General features: G+C 37.8%; 1 protein-coding gene across 1 annotated transcript in view; it reads left to right on the forward strand.

Moving 5' to 3' along the window:
- Positions 1–16356, forward strand: part of LOC121873309 (centromere protein F-like) — a 145070-nt gene that overhangs the window by 60703 nt on the left and 68011 nt on the right. The window contains exons 18-19 of the mRNA XM_042376814.1: positions 786–969; positions 14351–14479. Of these exons, the coding sequence (XP_042232748.1) occupies positions 786–969; positions 14351–14479 (313 nt within the window). The remainder of the gene's footprint in view (positions 1–785; positions 970–14350; positions 14480–16356) is intronic.

The following is a 16356-nucleotide window of genomic DNA, read 5'->3' on the forward strand; positions in this document are numbered from 1 at the left end:
CAGTGGTCCCTCGGTTAACGAATTACCTTCCATAAGAATCTTCAATTCGGTTAACGAACAAAAATTCGATTTACAAAATCCTTACGAAAATCACGTTTTGTTGTGAGCATCAGCTGGTCAGCTGATGGTCCAGTCTGCCAATTCAGTAATCTGTTCTATGTTTACATTCGTTTCCAGTGGTCATTCTGAACTTTAGTTAACATATTGATAATATATAGCATAGCGCAGTGTTGATTTAAAGAAAATAATCTTGAATTACACCTAGTGAACTTAAAATTTTATTGGTGAAAATACTGCATCAAGCATGGGTCCCCTGAAAGGTGATTTCTCCTCCACCCCCACTTCTGATTCCCATCATCATCATCAACCAGGAGCCTTCTATATACACACCTCAAAGTAAGTGTACTTTACTGCATTGAAACTATGGTTTCAGTTAACGAAATTTTCGGTTAACGAACGACCTTCTGGAACGAATTGTGTTCGTTAACCGAGGGACCACTGTATATATAGGAAAATGTTGAAAATTTTGGTAGCTGCGATATTAAAAAAAAAATCGTTATATAAAGTCGCTAAATATCCCGACCCTACTGTATCTTGTGTTCTATATTTGAGTAGAATATTCCTGTTTTATTCATATTTAACCAGATATAATTAAGAACCTTGTTGATAACTATAAATAGTTGCCTCCTCGATATTTTTGTCTGATTAATGAAATACTTATTTTTTAGATATAAAAGAACATTTTACCGGTAATTCAAATCATTAAAGCCTTTTATTTTTTTAAGGTGTCAGGAAAATGAAGAACTTAAGTCAGAAAAAGAGAAACTTAAGGAGCAGTTGGATTCTGCAATGAAATCATTATGGACTGCTAAGGAGAGAATGATTGATAATGATACATATTGGGATGTGTGTGCAGAGAAGGAGTTCTTGAGAGGGAAAGCTGCTGCCCTACAAATTGAATATGACAAGGTTAGTTACTAAATTACTAGCTATAACCAATATATATATATATATATATATATATATATATATATATATATATATATATATATATATATATATATATATATATATATATATATATATATATATATATATATATATATATATATATCAACGACCTCACCAGCAAGGAATCGAACCCTCGACCTACTGGGTGGGACTAGGGAACGCTTACCGGCTAGCCCACAAGGACACTAAAAGCAGTTCTAGACTCTGTTATATTTCACACAAAGCCTGTTCATCGAGCTGATGGCGCCGTGAAATTACGTTAACCGAGGTGTTCGTTAAAGGATCTTCAATTCGTTTAACGAAAAAAAATTCGGTTAACGAAGTTCTTACGAACCGACCTCAACATGTTTTCGCTTGCACTGACCGGGCACCCAGCTTTAGTATCAGTCCGCCAATACATTAATCGGTTCTAGGGCTTAAATTCCTTACTATTTTTGTAAATATCAAGAAGTTTATACTATTCAATAATTTTAAAAGTTTAATATTAAATCTTTTAGTCATTTTAACAATTATTGAACAAAATTGAAGGTAAAGTGACTAGTTTAATGCGCGGCATCCAGCCTCTTAACACAGCAAACAGGAGTTAGTCTCTCTCTGTTTTCACTGGAGGTAACATCTTGCTTGAGACTCTTCAACTAAACACTTTTTTCTGTTTCCAAGCAAATTATTGGTCATTTTGAAATTTATTTTACATATTGACAATATATAGTGCAGTGCAGTGTTATTTTAAAGAAAATATTCTTTATTTACAGCTAGTTTAACTTTGAAAAATACGTGTTGACATTGTTTGAATCCAGCCTGGGGCCTAAGAAATCAAGAAAAGCAATTTCAATCCAAATAAAGCAGGAAATAATAAAAAAAACGAACAATTCATTAAATCATATGCGCTATGCAAAGAATATGGCATGTCGGCATCAACTGTGCCGACAATTCTTGCACAAAAAGACAAATTTAAAGAAGTGAACGTGAGAGACAAATCTACAAGAGTGTTTAAAAGTAGATCCCTAATCGTAGAAACTGAGAGGTTACTTATCATCTGGATTAGGGAAAAACAGATGAAAGGTGATTCAGTTTCTGGTGATTTCATTTGTGAAAGAGCCAGGGAGATTTATGAACATTTAAAGACAGATCAACCTAGTTCTTCAGGAACAGAATTTGAAGATTTTCGGGCTAGCAAAGGCTGGTTCGAAAAATTTAAGAAAAGAAGTGACATTTTAAGTGTTGTTAGGCATGGTGAAGCTGCTAGTGCTGATAAAGAAGGGGCAGCAAAGTTTTTAATTGAATTTAAAAAACTGATGGAAGAAGAAAATTATCTTCCACAGCAAGTGTTCAATGTTGACGAAACTGGGCTGTTCTGGAAAAAGATGCCCAAAAGAACATTCATCACCAAGGATGAAGCCTCTTTACCTGGGCATAAACCCATGAAAGACCGTCTCACTCTATTGCTTGGTGCCAATGCTTCAGGGGATTTCCGACTGAAGCCTATGCTTGTCTACCACTCTGAAAACCCCAGGGTGTTCAAGCAACAGAAAGTGGTAAGAACAATGCTTGGAGTTTATTGGAAGTCCAACCGTAAGGCATGGGTGACAAGACAGTTCTTTAATGAATGGGCTATTGATGTGTTTTGCCCCTCTGTCAAGAGCTACCTAACCACCAATAAACTTCCTTTAAAGGCTCTTCTCCTCATGGATAATGCTCCTGGTCATGACCCTGACCTTGCCAGAAATTTGGAGTATAAATTTGACTTTGTGAAAGTGTTGTTTTTGCCTCCAAACACTACATCACTCATACAGCCAATGGACCAGAATGTGATCAGCAACTTCAAGAAGTTGTACATGAAGAAAATGTTTAGGAGGTGTCATCAGGCAACTTCCATTGATCCTGAACTAACACTGAAACAGTTCTGGAAGACACAATTCAACGTCCTGGAGGCTGTAAAATTGATTGTGTCATCATGGCAAGAAGTCTCCAATAGAACCCTCAATTCTTCATGGAAAGCACTGTGGCCATCAGTAGTCCATGATTTTGAGGGATTTGAGGATGACACAGAGTTGGACCAGGAGATTGTGTCCATTGGTCAGTCATTGGGTCTTGAAGTGGAGGAGAAGGATGTGGAAGAGCTTGTGATGTCTCATGAGGAGGAACTTACTCCTAATGACTTGAAGGAACTGGATGAGATGTTACGGGTAGAGGCTGACAGTGGTGAGGAGGAAATTGAAAGTGATGACCATATGTCAGCTAAACAGTTGAAAGATGTGATTTACCACTGGGAGAAGTTCAGGGAACTGGCTTCAAAGCACCCAGAAGTGGAAAAACTGAACTAACTTTGTGTCATGTTGAGGACTCAGTGGTCTCCTTCTTTAAACATAAGTTAATGGTGAGGAGGACAGATGCCCCACAGACCACAATTGACACTTTCTTCAGTAAAAGGCAGAGGGAACAAGATGCTAGCCCTCAGCCTTCCACTTCAAGAAGGAGAGAGGATGTTCATGGTGGAGAATCTGTCAGTCCAGAGGTTCCTGACATTTTCATGGAAGGTGACTCACCTTCCAAGAAGCAGTAAAATGCTTCTCCTCCACCTCCACTTCCTTCTCTTCTCCCTTCTCCTCCTGCACCTCCCACTTCAAATGCACATCATCACCATCATCCAGGAGCCTTCTACATACACACCTCAAAGTAAGTAAATTTTTCCGCCATTTTTGTTGAAGTTAGGAAATTTTCGGTGAGCTGGAACCAATTACCCAAAAACCCATTGAAACAATGGTTTCGGTTAACGAACGTTTCGGTTAACGAACGACCTTCTGGAACGGATTGAGTTCGTTAACCGAGGGGCCACTGTATATATATATATATATATATATATATATATATATATATATATATATATATATATATATATATATATATATATATATATATATATATATATATATATATATATATATGCAAGTACAGTAAATCACTGTAGGTGCGCGTGATCTAGGTATATGCTGATAACCACAAGGAAAGAAGAAAACACGAAGTTCCCAAGCGCTTTCGTGTAATTCACATCTTCAGGAATGAGTACAGACTAAAGGGAATTGCAAAACAAGGGTATATATACAGAGGAGGGTGAGACCAGGTCCACAATGGTCAGGTATTAGGTAATGACCCTACTAATCTTTAAATATATATATATACAGTATATATATATTCTCTTGTTGTATTGAAAGCAATGTATTTTTTGACAACTCTTCCTAGAATACTTCTGTATCTATATCCAGTAAGCTGTATACCACCACCAAGAAGGTGCTGAAGGTTCCTTCAGCATTTCCTCAATGCATATCCTTATATTATTCCCAACATTCAGTATACTCATTCCTTGGCCAAAAATTAGAAGTAAAACAATGAGGCAGTTTCACTCCATGCATGTACAATGGCTTTTCTAATGAATGGTGAATTAGATTTGATTGACTGCGTGACCTACAGTATTACAGTACGTTGCCACTTTTTTGATGGGCAGTTTGTGGTAAGATATATGACAAAGACAGCATGAGCAATGATGTATAACTGGTAGTTTATATCAACTACAGTTTAAAATTTTTCCAACTTCTAACAAGCATAAATTTGTTTTGTTTTTTTTGAGATACAGCATTCATTTTTGATGCATTTTGAAGCTAAAGGACTGTACTTGCAGAAGGTAGGTAGCACATCATGAAGTAATGTACATATACTGGGTTGTTGCAGTGTTGACTTGAAGCAATAAAACTGCCACCCACTTATGGCTTTTTTACTTTAATTGATATCAGAGTGTAGATCCTTCCACAAGAAAAGAGAACTGAGGGAAAGGGAGAGAGGGATTATGCGCCCATTGGCTGGAGGGGCCGTGACGTAGATAGCAGATGCTCACTGTCATTGGCCGAGACAGAGGAGGAGGCTGCGGGCCGGCCACTGTGATTGGCCGCCCGCTCCTTACTTACTCACTCACTGACGGGATGAGAGCACCTGACGACTTGAAAGCCAAGCCCATACTTTCCTGTCTGCCACAAATCGATGTTACACCCTATTTTCAAAGGGCTTTCAACCCTATTTACAGTCTAGTAAGGAGGTCTTATCCACTACCATCGTATAGAGCTAGGCCGAAAATAGTGCTTTCCAACAAAAAACGGGTTTTGTCCGGGGTGTTCTGCGTTATCCTTACGATGTGGGGGACCTCATATGATGGATAATCTAAAAATGGCTTACATCCTGGGGTCTGCAGGTATGGAATAATATGTGAACTATTATATCTTCATTTAAGTTAACCTAAATTAAGTAGCCTAGACTTTGACTCTAGAATATGGTTAATATTTTTACTAATCTAAATTAGGTGGCCTAGACTTTGACTCTAGAATATGGTTAATATTTTTACTAATCTAAATTAGGTAGCCTAGACTTTGACTCTAGAATATGGTTAATATTTTTACTAATCTAAATTAGGTAGCCTAGTCTTTGACGCTAGAATATGGTTAAGATTATTAATTATCAACAAATGCTTGATTATGTACTCATATGGACTCCTATAGGCTGTTAATTTGAACCTTGCCACTGAGGCTGGCAGATGAACATGGGAAAAGTCACTACGGTTCTTTCGTATAAAATCCATTGTATGTACAGAATTTATATTTTGATATTTTAAGGAATAATGGCTAATCTTTGTTGGTCTTTGGTAATTTCCACATTTGAGGGAGTAAAAATTAGCATGTGAAATGCTTTGATAATATTAATATCTTGAAGATTTTTTTTTTTTTTTTTTTGAATTTCAGGGAATCCTTCACTACTTTGCATGATAGGTCAGTGACTGGCAGTTGCCTACATTTCTCATTGTTTACTCAAAATGTTGTTAACCTACCTCTATCATTTCTTGCTTCTTTTGTGAAAGTGCTGTGTGTGACAACCAGAATTGTTTTATGAAGAATTATTGTAATACAAAATTCAAATTTTAACTAATTGTAAAATTTTTGTTGTTGTCTTTATACTTATCATCATCATTTTACAGCCATTCTCCAGGTTTGTGCTGATTATCCAGGTAGTCTTTGACTTCCTCAGGGAGTTGTGACCCTTGCCTTGCTAACTGTTTATTCCTTTTGGGTTGATATTTGGAAAAGGCTGTGTCCCTCCCCTGGTCTCTGCTGCATTTTCTGGGCTGGTGTGCTGCCTGTACAGGGGGAATCAAATCAGTGTTTCACTGGCTGGCTCTTCTTCATATTACTGGAGCCTGAATTCAGGTAATGCCCTGAGAGGCTGCTCCATCATCAAGCACATAATACAGTGGTCACCTTTATTGCTTTGTCACACATGGAAGGGTGTGCCTGAAGTTGGTAGTTGTGGGTCACCCTGAGGCCACTGGACTGCTCTTGCTATGGTATCTGGATTGCAAGAGTGCTCTTATCTGGGTTTGCAGTGGTGAGTTAAGGGAGGGGTGAACAACCCATTCAGGTTGTTAGCCAACTCTTAATACCAATCAAGATAGACATTACAATGGATAGACATAAACCTACCTTACAAAAACCACCTGCATATGAATGAATGCCACAAGAAACTGTGTGTGATCAAAAGGAAGAAACCTGATGTAGATGGGTTCAGGGCTGATAGTCTGGACATGTGTACCATGTGCAGAAGAGCAGGTGAGATTGTGGAGACACCGGTCATAGAAAGCTTGATGTCTGTTGCGTGCAAGAAATGAGGTGGAAAGGTGACTCACCAAGGATAATTACTGTTAAGAATGATAGGTACAAAATATTCTGAAAGGGGAGTGAATATGGAGCAGGTGATTTAAGGATCTTCGTTACCAAAAAGTGGCTGGAGAAAGTGTTAGAGGTGAAAAGGATGAATACGAAAATTTTGTTTTTGAAGCTGCTAGTAAGAAAGGATCTGACGACTGTCATATCTGCATATGCCCCACAAGTTGGGCAGAGTGAGGAAGTGAAGGATGAGTTGATGCATATAGCATTGGAGCTTGGTGAAAGGGTGATTGTAATACTGGGTGGTGACCTAAATGGTCATGTCAGTGTACGCACTGAAGGTTATGAAGGTATGCCTGATGGAAAAGGCTATGATATAAGAAATGTGGAAGGAGAAAGAATATTTGAGTTCGGGGATGCAATGAACGTGGTTGTACACATGTTGTTTATGAAGAGGGTGAGTAGGCTGATTATGTATGAGTTAGATGGAACAAAAACACAGATTGATTACTGTACTTTCTCTTTAGGAAATCAGATAGGAAGCTTGTTAGGGGTGTAAAGGTGAGAGTAGGGGAAGAATGTGTCTTGCAACATAGATTACTTGTGTAACATGCTGCTTAAAAGATGCAGAGAATGGAAGGGGTATGTCTCAAGAAGGAGGGTGTAGAAGTTGAAAAAACAGAATATAAAAGAAGCATTTTATGCTGCATTGAGAAGACTGGAAACATCCAGTGACAGTATGAGGGGCAGTGTAGTGAGATGCTGGACCAAAATAAAGGACATTCTGCTAAGCACAGCTTTATATGTACAGTACAATACTAATTTGTATGTAATGTTTTATTACAGAATTGTATGGCAGTTCTATATTTTGTACTCTTTTGTTTGACTCAATACTTTGATGATATTGAATTCATGGGGTTTCAGTGTGTTGAAAAGGTACATTGAGATCGTTGGGGCAAGTGGAGAGAATGGAGGAACCTGCTGGGTGAAAAGATGCATCAGTTTGAATGTGGAAAGGGAAGAGAGCAAAGGGTAGGCAAAGATGACATGGGGAGAGTTTATAAGAAATTACCTCAGAGATAAGTATTTGATGAGAGAGGCTGCAAGAAACCATGCAGCGTAGAGAGCCGCCATCAGGTAATCATGGTTAACCCATGTAAGTTTAGAAAAGGGCCATAAAAACTTTGATGATTATGATACCACAGCTTTATTTAATTATAGTCAGAGTCCATAAATTCAAACAAATGTAAATTTAAGTAAAATAAGTCACTGGATAAGTGTGTGTGTGTGTGTGTGTATAATAATAATAAATGGTTTATTAATAGAGCTGCAGCCGGTGGCTGAAAATATATAAACTTACATGTGATTTCGACATAATAATATACGTTCAGTACATTTACAGGGCTGTACAGTACATAAATCAGGAGCTGTTTATTATTTGAACAATAGATGGGATGGTGGTATTCTTATATCTATCAGTGCGGGCTCTTATGGGCTGAATTTTGTTGTAGTGGCGGACTGCGCGAGGTGGGTGGGCGACTGACGGTGGCAGTAGGTGGCGATGACTAGGATGGTGCAGTAGTCCACTGCCAAACCCTGCTAGTGCGTGGTGGTGGAGGTCACTGAGGGATGGCATTTCCAGGGTGGAGAGAGCGTTGTCGTAGCCGGATTAGTTTGCGCCGAGCATGATTCTGCTGGCCCTCTTCTGTACCTTCTCTAGCTGACATTGTTGGGTAGAGTTGAGAAAAGACGACCAGGCTGGTGACGCATACTTTAATTTTGGGAGAATAAATGCATTTTAGATAGTCCTCAGCTCTGGCGTGGGTGCCCCAAGTGACCTGAGTCATCGTAGCATGTAGAGTCGGTACGAGGCTGCCTAGATTGTGTTGTTTACGTGGGCCTTCCACTCCAGTTTGTGGTGTATAGTTACACCCAGGAGTTTGGCAGACTGCACTAACTGGAGAGGATGGGCACCCACTGTAACTGCTGGAGCTTGCACTGGAGTGGTGGTGGTATTGATGTGCATGACTATGGTTTTGGTGTGATTGATGGTGACCTTATTCTCCGTAGTCCATGCCTGTAGCCTGTGTGTGTGTGTGTGCGCACTCATTAGTTTACTGTGCTGAATTGAAAATATAATTCAAAGGTTTAATGCACTTGTGATAATTTTCAATAACTAAGTGAATAGCTACTTCTAAATCTATTATATCTTTAATTATCATGAATTTCTGCTGTTGACTGTATGGTGCATTATACTTACTGTTGAGTGCATTATTCTTACCGTTGGTGCATCACTACAAAATAAAATTTCCGGTACTGTATAGTATACAGTACCAGAAGTATAGTATACAGTATACAGTGTACATTATACTGTATATCTTGGCTGGACCTCAGTGTGGCTCTGCATCACAACCAGTGGTGCAGTTTCTCAGTAACTAACGTGTGCTCCACTGAATGCATTTCACTTACTGGGCATATGTTTATTAAAGGCTAATAGTAATTGTGTTCATGAAAATTTTTAATTAAAAGTATGTTCTGTAGCATTTTGAGATGTTTTTGGGATTCACCCCATCCTCTATCTTTCCATAAGAATGTTTAACAGCTTTTATAATGTGAGTCTATGGAAAATATGATCCAATTAGTGAAAAATCAATTTATGGAAGGCTTTTCAGGAACGGAACCATTTCATAGGTCTGGGAATGCTCATATTTCAATTTATCTAGTCATATGGTAGTACAATATGGTCATCGAAAATCTTCATCATTAATTTTCTTTAGTTTACTTTTCCTGTCCTTCAGTTGGCACACAACAATGTTCATTTCTATATTGAGATGGATTAGGTATACTGTAAATTCAACAGAATGTGTCAGCAAACTACTTACAGTATATTCTTTTTGTCTTTCCTTTTGCTTTATCTTCTTTGTGCTTTGTGTTTTTCAGGTAGAAAATGAAAATACCAATCTCTCTGAACAGTTGAGAGTAATTGAAGAGGAAGCAAAAATGAATGAAATGAGTTTTAGGCATACTGAATTCTTACAGGATGAACTTAGACAACAACTTAATGCAGAAATCCAAATGTTAAGAGATAATTATTTCTCTTTAAATAATAAGTTAACAGAGCAGGATGAAAGGCTTAATATCCTCCAAAATGAATTTAGTCATTTAGTAAAGGAGTTAAAGGAGGTGAGTGACAAAAGAGATCTTATTCATCTGTACAATATTAGTAGAACTGCTTTTGCATATTCACAAATTGTATCATATTTATCCTTGCACTACTTAACTCGTAACTGGTCGGCCGCCCTCTCCGTAAATTAACGTCTACTTGTCAGCCATGAGAAAATGTTTTTTTCATGCTAAATAGATCCTTTATGCTCTATAAAGCTTGAAAATTAAATACAGTGGTCCCTCGATTAACGAACACAATTGGTTCCACAGAGTCGGTTGTTAATCGAAAATTTTGTTAACTGAATCTATTATTTCATTGGGATATTGGGTAATTGGTTCCAACTCACAGAAAAAGTACATACAAAGTATAAACAAAATACAGTACAGTACAGTACTGTACACTTACTTTGAGGTGTGTATGTAGAATGTTGCTGGTTGATGATGATGATGGGAATTAGAAGTGGGGGGGTGGAGGAGAAGGGAGAAGAGAAGCATTTTTAATGCTTCTTGGAAGGCAAGTCACCTTCCATAATAATGTCAGGAACCTCTGGACTGACAGATTCTTTAACATGAAAATCCTCTCTCCTTTTTGGAGAGGAACACTGAGGGGAATCATCTTTCTCATGCTGCATTTTAGAGAAGAAGCTGTCAAGTGTTAGTTGTGTGGCATTTCTCCTCCTGATCATTAGCTGGTTCTTGAAGGAGACCACTTTGTCCTCCATGGCACACAACATAGGTTCTGTTGTTTCCACATCAGGGTGCCTTGAAGCCAGTTTCGTAAATATCTCCCAGTGGCGAACAATGTCTTTTAAATCTGATGAAGACATATGGTCATCACTTTCCTTTTCCTCCTCACCACTGTCTGTTTTAAGCATCTCATCCAGTTGTTTCAAATCTTCAGGAGAAAGTTCCTGCTCATAAGACATCACAAACTCTTCAACATCTCCTCCTCCACTTCAAGTCCCATTGACTGACCAATGAACACAATCTCCTTGTCCAACTCTGCTTCTTCCTGACATCTTTCAAAATCATGGACTGCTGATGGCCACAGTGCTTTCCATGCAGAATTCAGGCATCGAGTAGAAACTTCTTTCCCTGCTGACACGATCAATTGCGTCTTCCAGAACTGTGCCAGTGATAGATCAGGATCAATGGTAGTTGCCTGATGACACCTTCTAAACATCTTCTTCATATACTGCTTCTTGAAGTTGCTGATTACATTTTGGTCCATTGGCTGCATAATTGATGTAGTGTTGGGTGGCAAAAACAAAACTTTGACAAAGTTAAATCAAGCCTCCAAAGTGCTGGCAAGCTCAGGGTCATGATCGGGGGCATTATGCATAAGGAGAAGAGCCTTTAAAGGAAGTTTATTAGTGGTGAGGTAACTCTTCACAGTAGGGCAAAACACCTCAACTGCCCATTCATTAAAGAGCTGTCTAGTTACCCATGCCTTGCGGTTCGACTCCAATAAACTCCAAGTTGTCCTCTTACCACCTTTTGTTGCTTGAACACCCTGGGGTTCTCAGAGCGGTATATGAGTATAGGCTTCAGTCTGAAATCCCCTGAAGCATTGGCACCAAGCAATAGAGTGAGACGGTCCTTCATGGGTTTATGCCCCGGTAAAGCAACTTCATCTCTGGTGATGAATGTCCTTTTGGGCATTTTCTTCCAGAACAGCCCGGTTTCATCCACATTGAAAACTTGCTGTGGAAGATAATCCTCTTCATTCATCAGTTTCTTGAATTCTATTACAAATTTTTCAGCTCCTTCTTTATCCGCACTGGCAGCTTTGCCATGCCTAACAACATATAAATGGCAGTTCTTTTCTTAAACTTATCAAACCAGCCCTTGCTGGTTTTAGAGTCTTCAAACACAGTATCAGAAGAACTAGGTTGATCTTCCTTCAAATGTTTGTAAATTTCCCTGGCTTTTTCACAAATGAATTAACTAGAAATGGAATCTCCTTTCATTTGTTTTTCTTTAATCCAAATAAGAAGTAACCTCTCTGTTTCTGCAATTAGTGATCTACCTTTAATCACTGGTATAATTGTCTCTCACTTTCACTGCTTTAAATTTGTCTTTCTGCGCAATAATTGTAGACACAGTTGATGCCGACATGCCATATTCTTTACTCAGTACATTGGCTCTAATGCCTTCTTCATGTTTCTTAATAATTTCCTGTGTCACTTGAATTGAAATCGCCTTTCTAGATTTCTTTGGACCCATGCTTGATACAGTAATTTCACCAATAAAATTTTAAGCTCACTACCTGTAATTAAAGATTATTTCATTTAAATCAACACTGCATTGCACTATACTGTATATTAATTATCAATATGTTAACTAAATTTCAGAATGACTAATAATTTTAATGCAAAAATGTAAAAAATATTCAAGAGACCAACAAACTCCATGTTTCCTCCACTGTAAACAAAGTTAAACAGAGAAGCTTTGGCGGGTGAGTCAATCAGCTGATGGGTGCACAAAAACTGTACCCTGTACTGCATATATAATGAATATGTTAACTAAATTTTAGAATGACCAATAATATTAATATGAACAATTTAAAAAATATTCAAGAGCATTACTTTCTTGATATTTACTCCACTGGAGACGAATGTAAACATAGAACCAATTATTCGTAAGGCTGTCATTAATCGAGGTTTTGTTCGTTAATGGAACAAAAATTCCTTATGGGAGCTAATTCGTAAACCAAAATTTCGTAAATTGGACCGTTTGTTCCAGAGGGTCGTTCGTTAACCGAATCCATTATTTCAATGGGATTTTGGGTAATTGGTTCCAGCTCACCGAAAAGTACATACAAAGTAAAAAAAAAAAAAAAATGCAGTAAAGTACACTTACTTTGAGGTGTGTATGTAGAAGGTTCCTCATTGTTGATGATGGGAATTAGAAGTGGGGGTGGAGGAGAAGGGAGAAGAGAAGGAAGTGGGGATGGAGAATAAATCACCTTTCAGGGGACCCATGCTTGATGTCGTCATTTCACTCATAAAATTTTAAGTTCACTAGGTTTAATTCAAGATTATTTTCTTTAAATCAACACTGCACTGCGCTATATATTATCAATATGTTAACTAAGTTTCAGAATGACCAATAATTTCAATGAAAAATGCAAATTATTCAAGTCACCAACAAAATAGATGTTCACTCCACTGTCTACAGAGCCCAACTGACGCCTGTTGGCTGAGTCAAGCGTCTGATGGGTGCACAAAAAACTAGTTCCCTGTACTGCATATTTTTTCAATATATTAAATAAATGTTAAAATGGCTAATAATTTTAATATAAAAAATGCAAAAATATTAAAGAGCACTACTTTATTTATATTTACGCCACTGGAAACGAATGTAAACATAGAACAGATTGCTGAATTGGCAGACTAGCCCATCAGCTGATCAGCTGATACTCACAGCAATTCGTTAACCGAACCGTTCGTTAACCGATGGACCACTGTATTGCACACTCCAATTTAAGTGGTGCACATGTGGGGAATGAATCCCCTGCATGTTAGTGGCTGTGACATCATGGGTGGCATCTCCTCCAGGTTGGGGGCTGTGGTGTTGCCACTTGTACTTTCCTCCTTACACGGTGTAATGTTAGTATGGACTCACTTGTTGCTTATATTTACCTTATTTTATGATTGTATTTTCAAATTATTTACATCATTCTACTATATATAATGTTAATTTTCCATTGCAATTTCCACAAACATTGGTTCACTGTGCTGTGGTAATGTCGCACTACGTCAGCTCCTGCCACCACCACCTGTACACAGCCAGAGTGTGCATCACTGGTATTGTATCTTCTTAACATTTTTGCACTTAGGCTATTCTATGTTAGTATTATATACACTACAGGTATTGCTCAAAACAAAGAATGAGTCACAAAGTATCACACCTTATACATTGATACCTTGTGTCTTTCCTCACTTTGGGCTGCAATGCATTTGTCTTGCACACAGGAGAGGGTTTTTGTGCATATTTTTTGGCAGCTGTTGCTTGTATGATAGCTGGGAAGTGGCTGTACATTTCTTGCTTTTGTTTAATAAGTACAGTATATTGTCATCTTGATTTTTCTGGGCCTGTTTTTATTTTTTATTTAATTTTGATGAAACTTAATAGGAAAGTTTAATCTTTGTTGTGATTGCATTTCAGTCATCAATGACCCTAATATGACTTCTGGAGTGTATTGTATTGCATGACCAACACATTGGGAATGTCATATAATATGTTACTGGTCTGGACTGACCACTACATAAAGACATAAAACAATGGTTTTATTACTGTACTGTCTATTTTGTCACGTGACAAAGTACATAATACAGTACATATTACACTTTACTGGTTTTTAATATTTTAATCCATATTTTCTCAATAGCTCTTATTTCAATGCAGAACTTTGCTTCATTTTTATTATGTAATATGGAGTATTTATTTTATTTTATTTTATTTTTTAGGTGACTGATAAATATCACCAGGAATGTCGCAAAGCTGAGAACGTGCAGAGAGACTTTGATAGTTATCGTGATGTGATCATGATGATGGGGCGCCAGCAGAATCAGACTATGAATGGTGAAATGGCTCAGGTTAGTTTATTTAATGGTGTAGTTGTGGGGGACTCCTAAAGGGGCTGTCACGCTGGGCGAATTTCTGCATTCCTTAGGAGAAAAAAGGCAATAATGCTGTTTTCCATGAAAACAGAGATCTGAGGAAAATGGAGAGTACAGGAATTCTTGGGCAAATTCTGACTGCATTTCTAGTCCATTCGAGGTTTTATAACTCGGAATATATGGGGTTGTAACCATTATGAGTTATTAAGGCACTTTCCTCCCGGTCTTTAATCCCACTCCAATACCCTACTACTTGGCCAAAATAACCTGCCATAATCAGAAAATGTGCACCAAAATTAACGCTTACCAGCACTGCAGGTGAAGAATGATAATTCAAGTTTGTGGTGCGATGTGGTAGGTGTCAGAGGTCTTGGGGGATTCACTGCACTACAGTGCAGTATATACAGCACAATTCTATATTGTAAGCACTTACAGCACCAACTTTACCAGCGAATGCGAGAGAGAAGAAATCCTGAATTAGCACTCGGTAGTTATTTTTCAACTCGTAATTTCAGGTAGATTTACAGGTATCTCTCACTATACGAACGTTTGAGATGTGAAAATTCGCTTATACATATTTCCTAAATTACCACCACATTTTTGTGTTATGAAAGCTTCCTCTGCTTGTATGAATTTGGGTCACAGCAAAAATTCAAATCGCACGCCCCCGGGAGTCAGTTGGGGCAGCCACAGCCCCCTAATCCTCTCTCTACCAGGCTGAGATAGGAGTTATGTTGTGGTTAATTTTCAACTCGTAATTTTGAGTATATAAACATCACTTTCTTCGTATTTTATTTTATTTATTTTTTATTCAGTTAGATGCACACACAATCTTACATACAGAATGCCCCCCAAAATAATTATCATAAGGTCAAAAACATAAAGGGAATAAACATTTCTTGTGTACTAGCAAAAATTAGGATGAGCTGTAGGGAGTTATGTTATGGTTATTATTGAACTTGTAATTTCTCACAGAAAAATTTACCGGTAAGTTTCTTCACTTTTTTTTTTTTTTTTTACTAATTTACATGCACACGCACTCCTACATACATAATGTGCAAAAAGAGCAAAAGAAACAACTATTGTAATTTCAAGAACATAAAGGGAATAAACATTTCTTTGTGTATGAGACTGGGATGTGGGAGTTTTCCAAGTGTCAGGAGGGGAGCATTCCCAGCTGGGCTAGGTTGCTATGGCGAGGCTTGAGAGCAGCAGCGTAGCCTTGCGTAACACAGCCAGCATCAACACAAATGGCAGCTATGTTAAACTTTGATGTAACTTTTCCTGAATGGTTTTAGCTCATATTTTCATCTACAGTATATAGTATTTTATTAATGTTTTTAATGTGTTAAGTAGAAAATTACAGTACTGGACTGGACTTGTGTACTATTTATCATTAGTTAGGTAGGGTTTATTCCTTGTTTGTGAACCAATTTTGTGTTTTATGGGTAGTTTTGTCATTGGGGAACCAAACCCTATTTTTATAATTTGTTTTGTTATTTTCGATACAAAAATTCATTTAACGATTTTTACCTAACCCATTCATATATCGAGAGATATTTCCATAATTTTTTTTTTACTCCTACATGCACCACATAATCTTCAATACAAGAAAAAAAAGAGAAGGGGGGGGGGGGTGGCATTTCTTACGTGCACGGGAGTTATCACACACATAACCAAATGGCTATGCAATATTTTTTCTTTTATTTTATTTATTTCTCACATTTACTGGTAGAGTATATATTATTTTATGCACAAAGAATAGCTTTTTCCACACTCAAACCATCCTCTGGGCTATGAGGCACAGTTCAGCCACTCAGCTGGGCATTCACCCAGCTGACTCACAGTTCAGT

This window comes from Homarus americanus, unplaced genomic scaffold (assembly GCF_018991925.1).
Source record: "Homarus americanus isolate GMGI-L3 unplaced genomic scaffold, GMGI_Hamer_2.0 scaffold32929, whole genome shotgun sequence".
NCBI lineage: Eukaryota > Metazoa > Arthropoda > Malacostraca > Decapoda > Nephropidae > Homarus > Homarus americanus.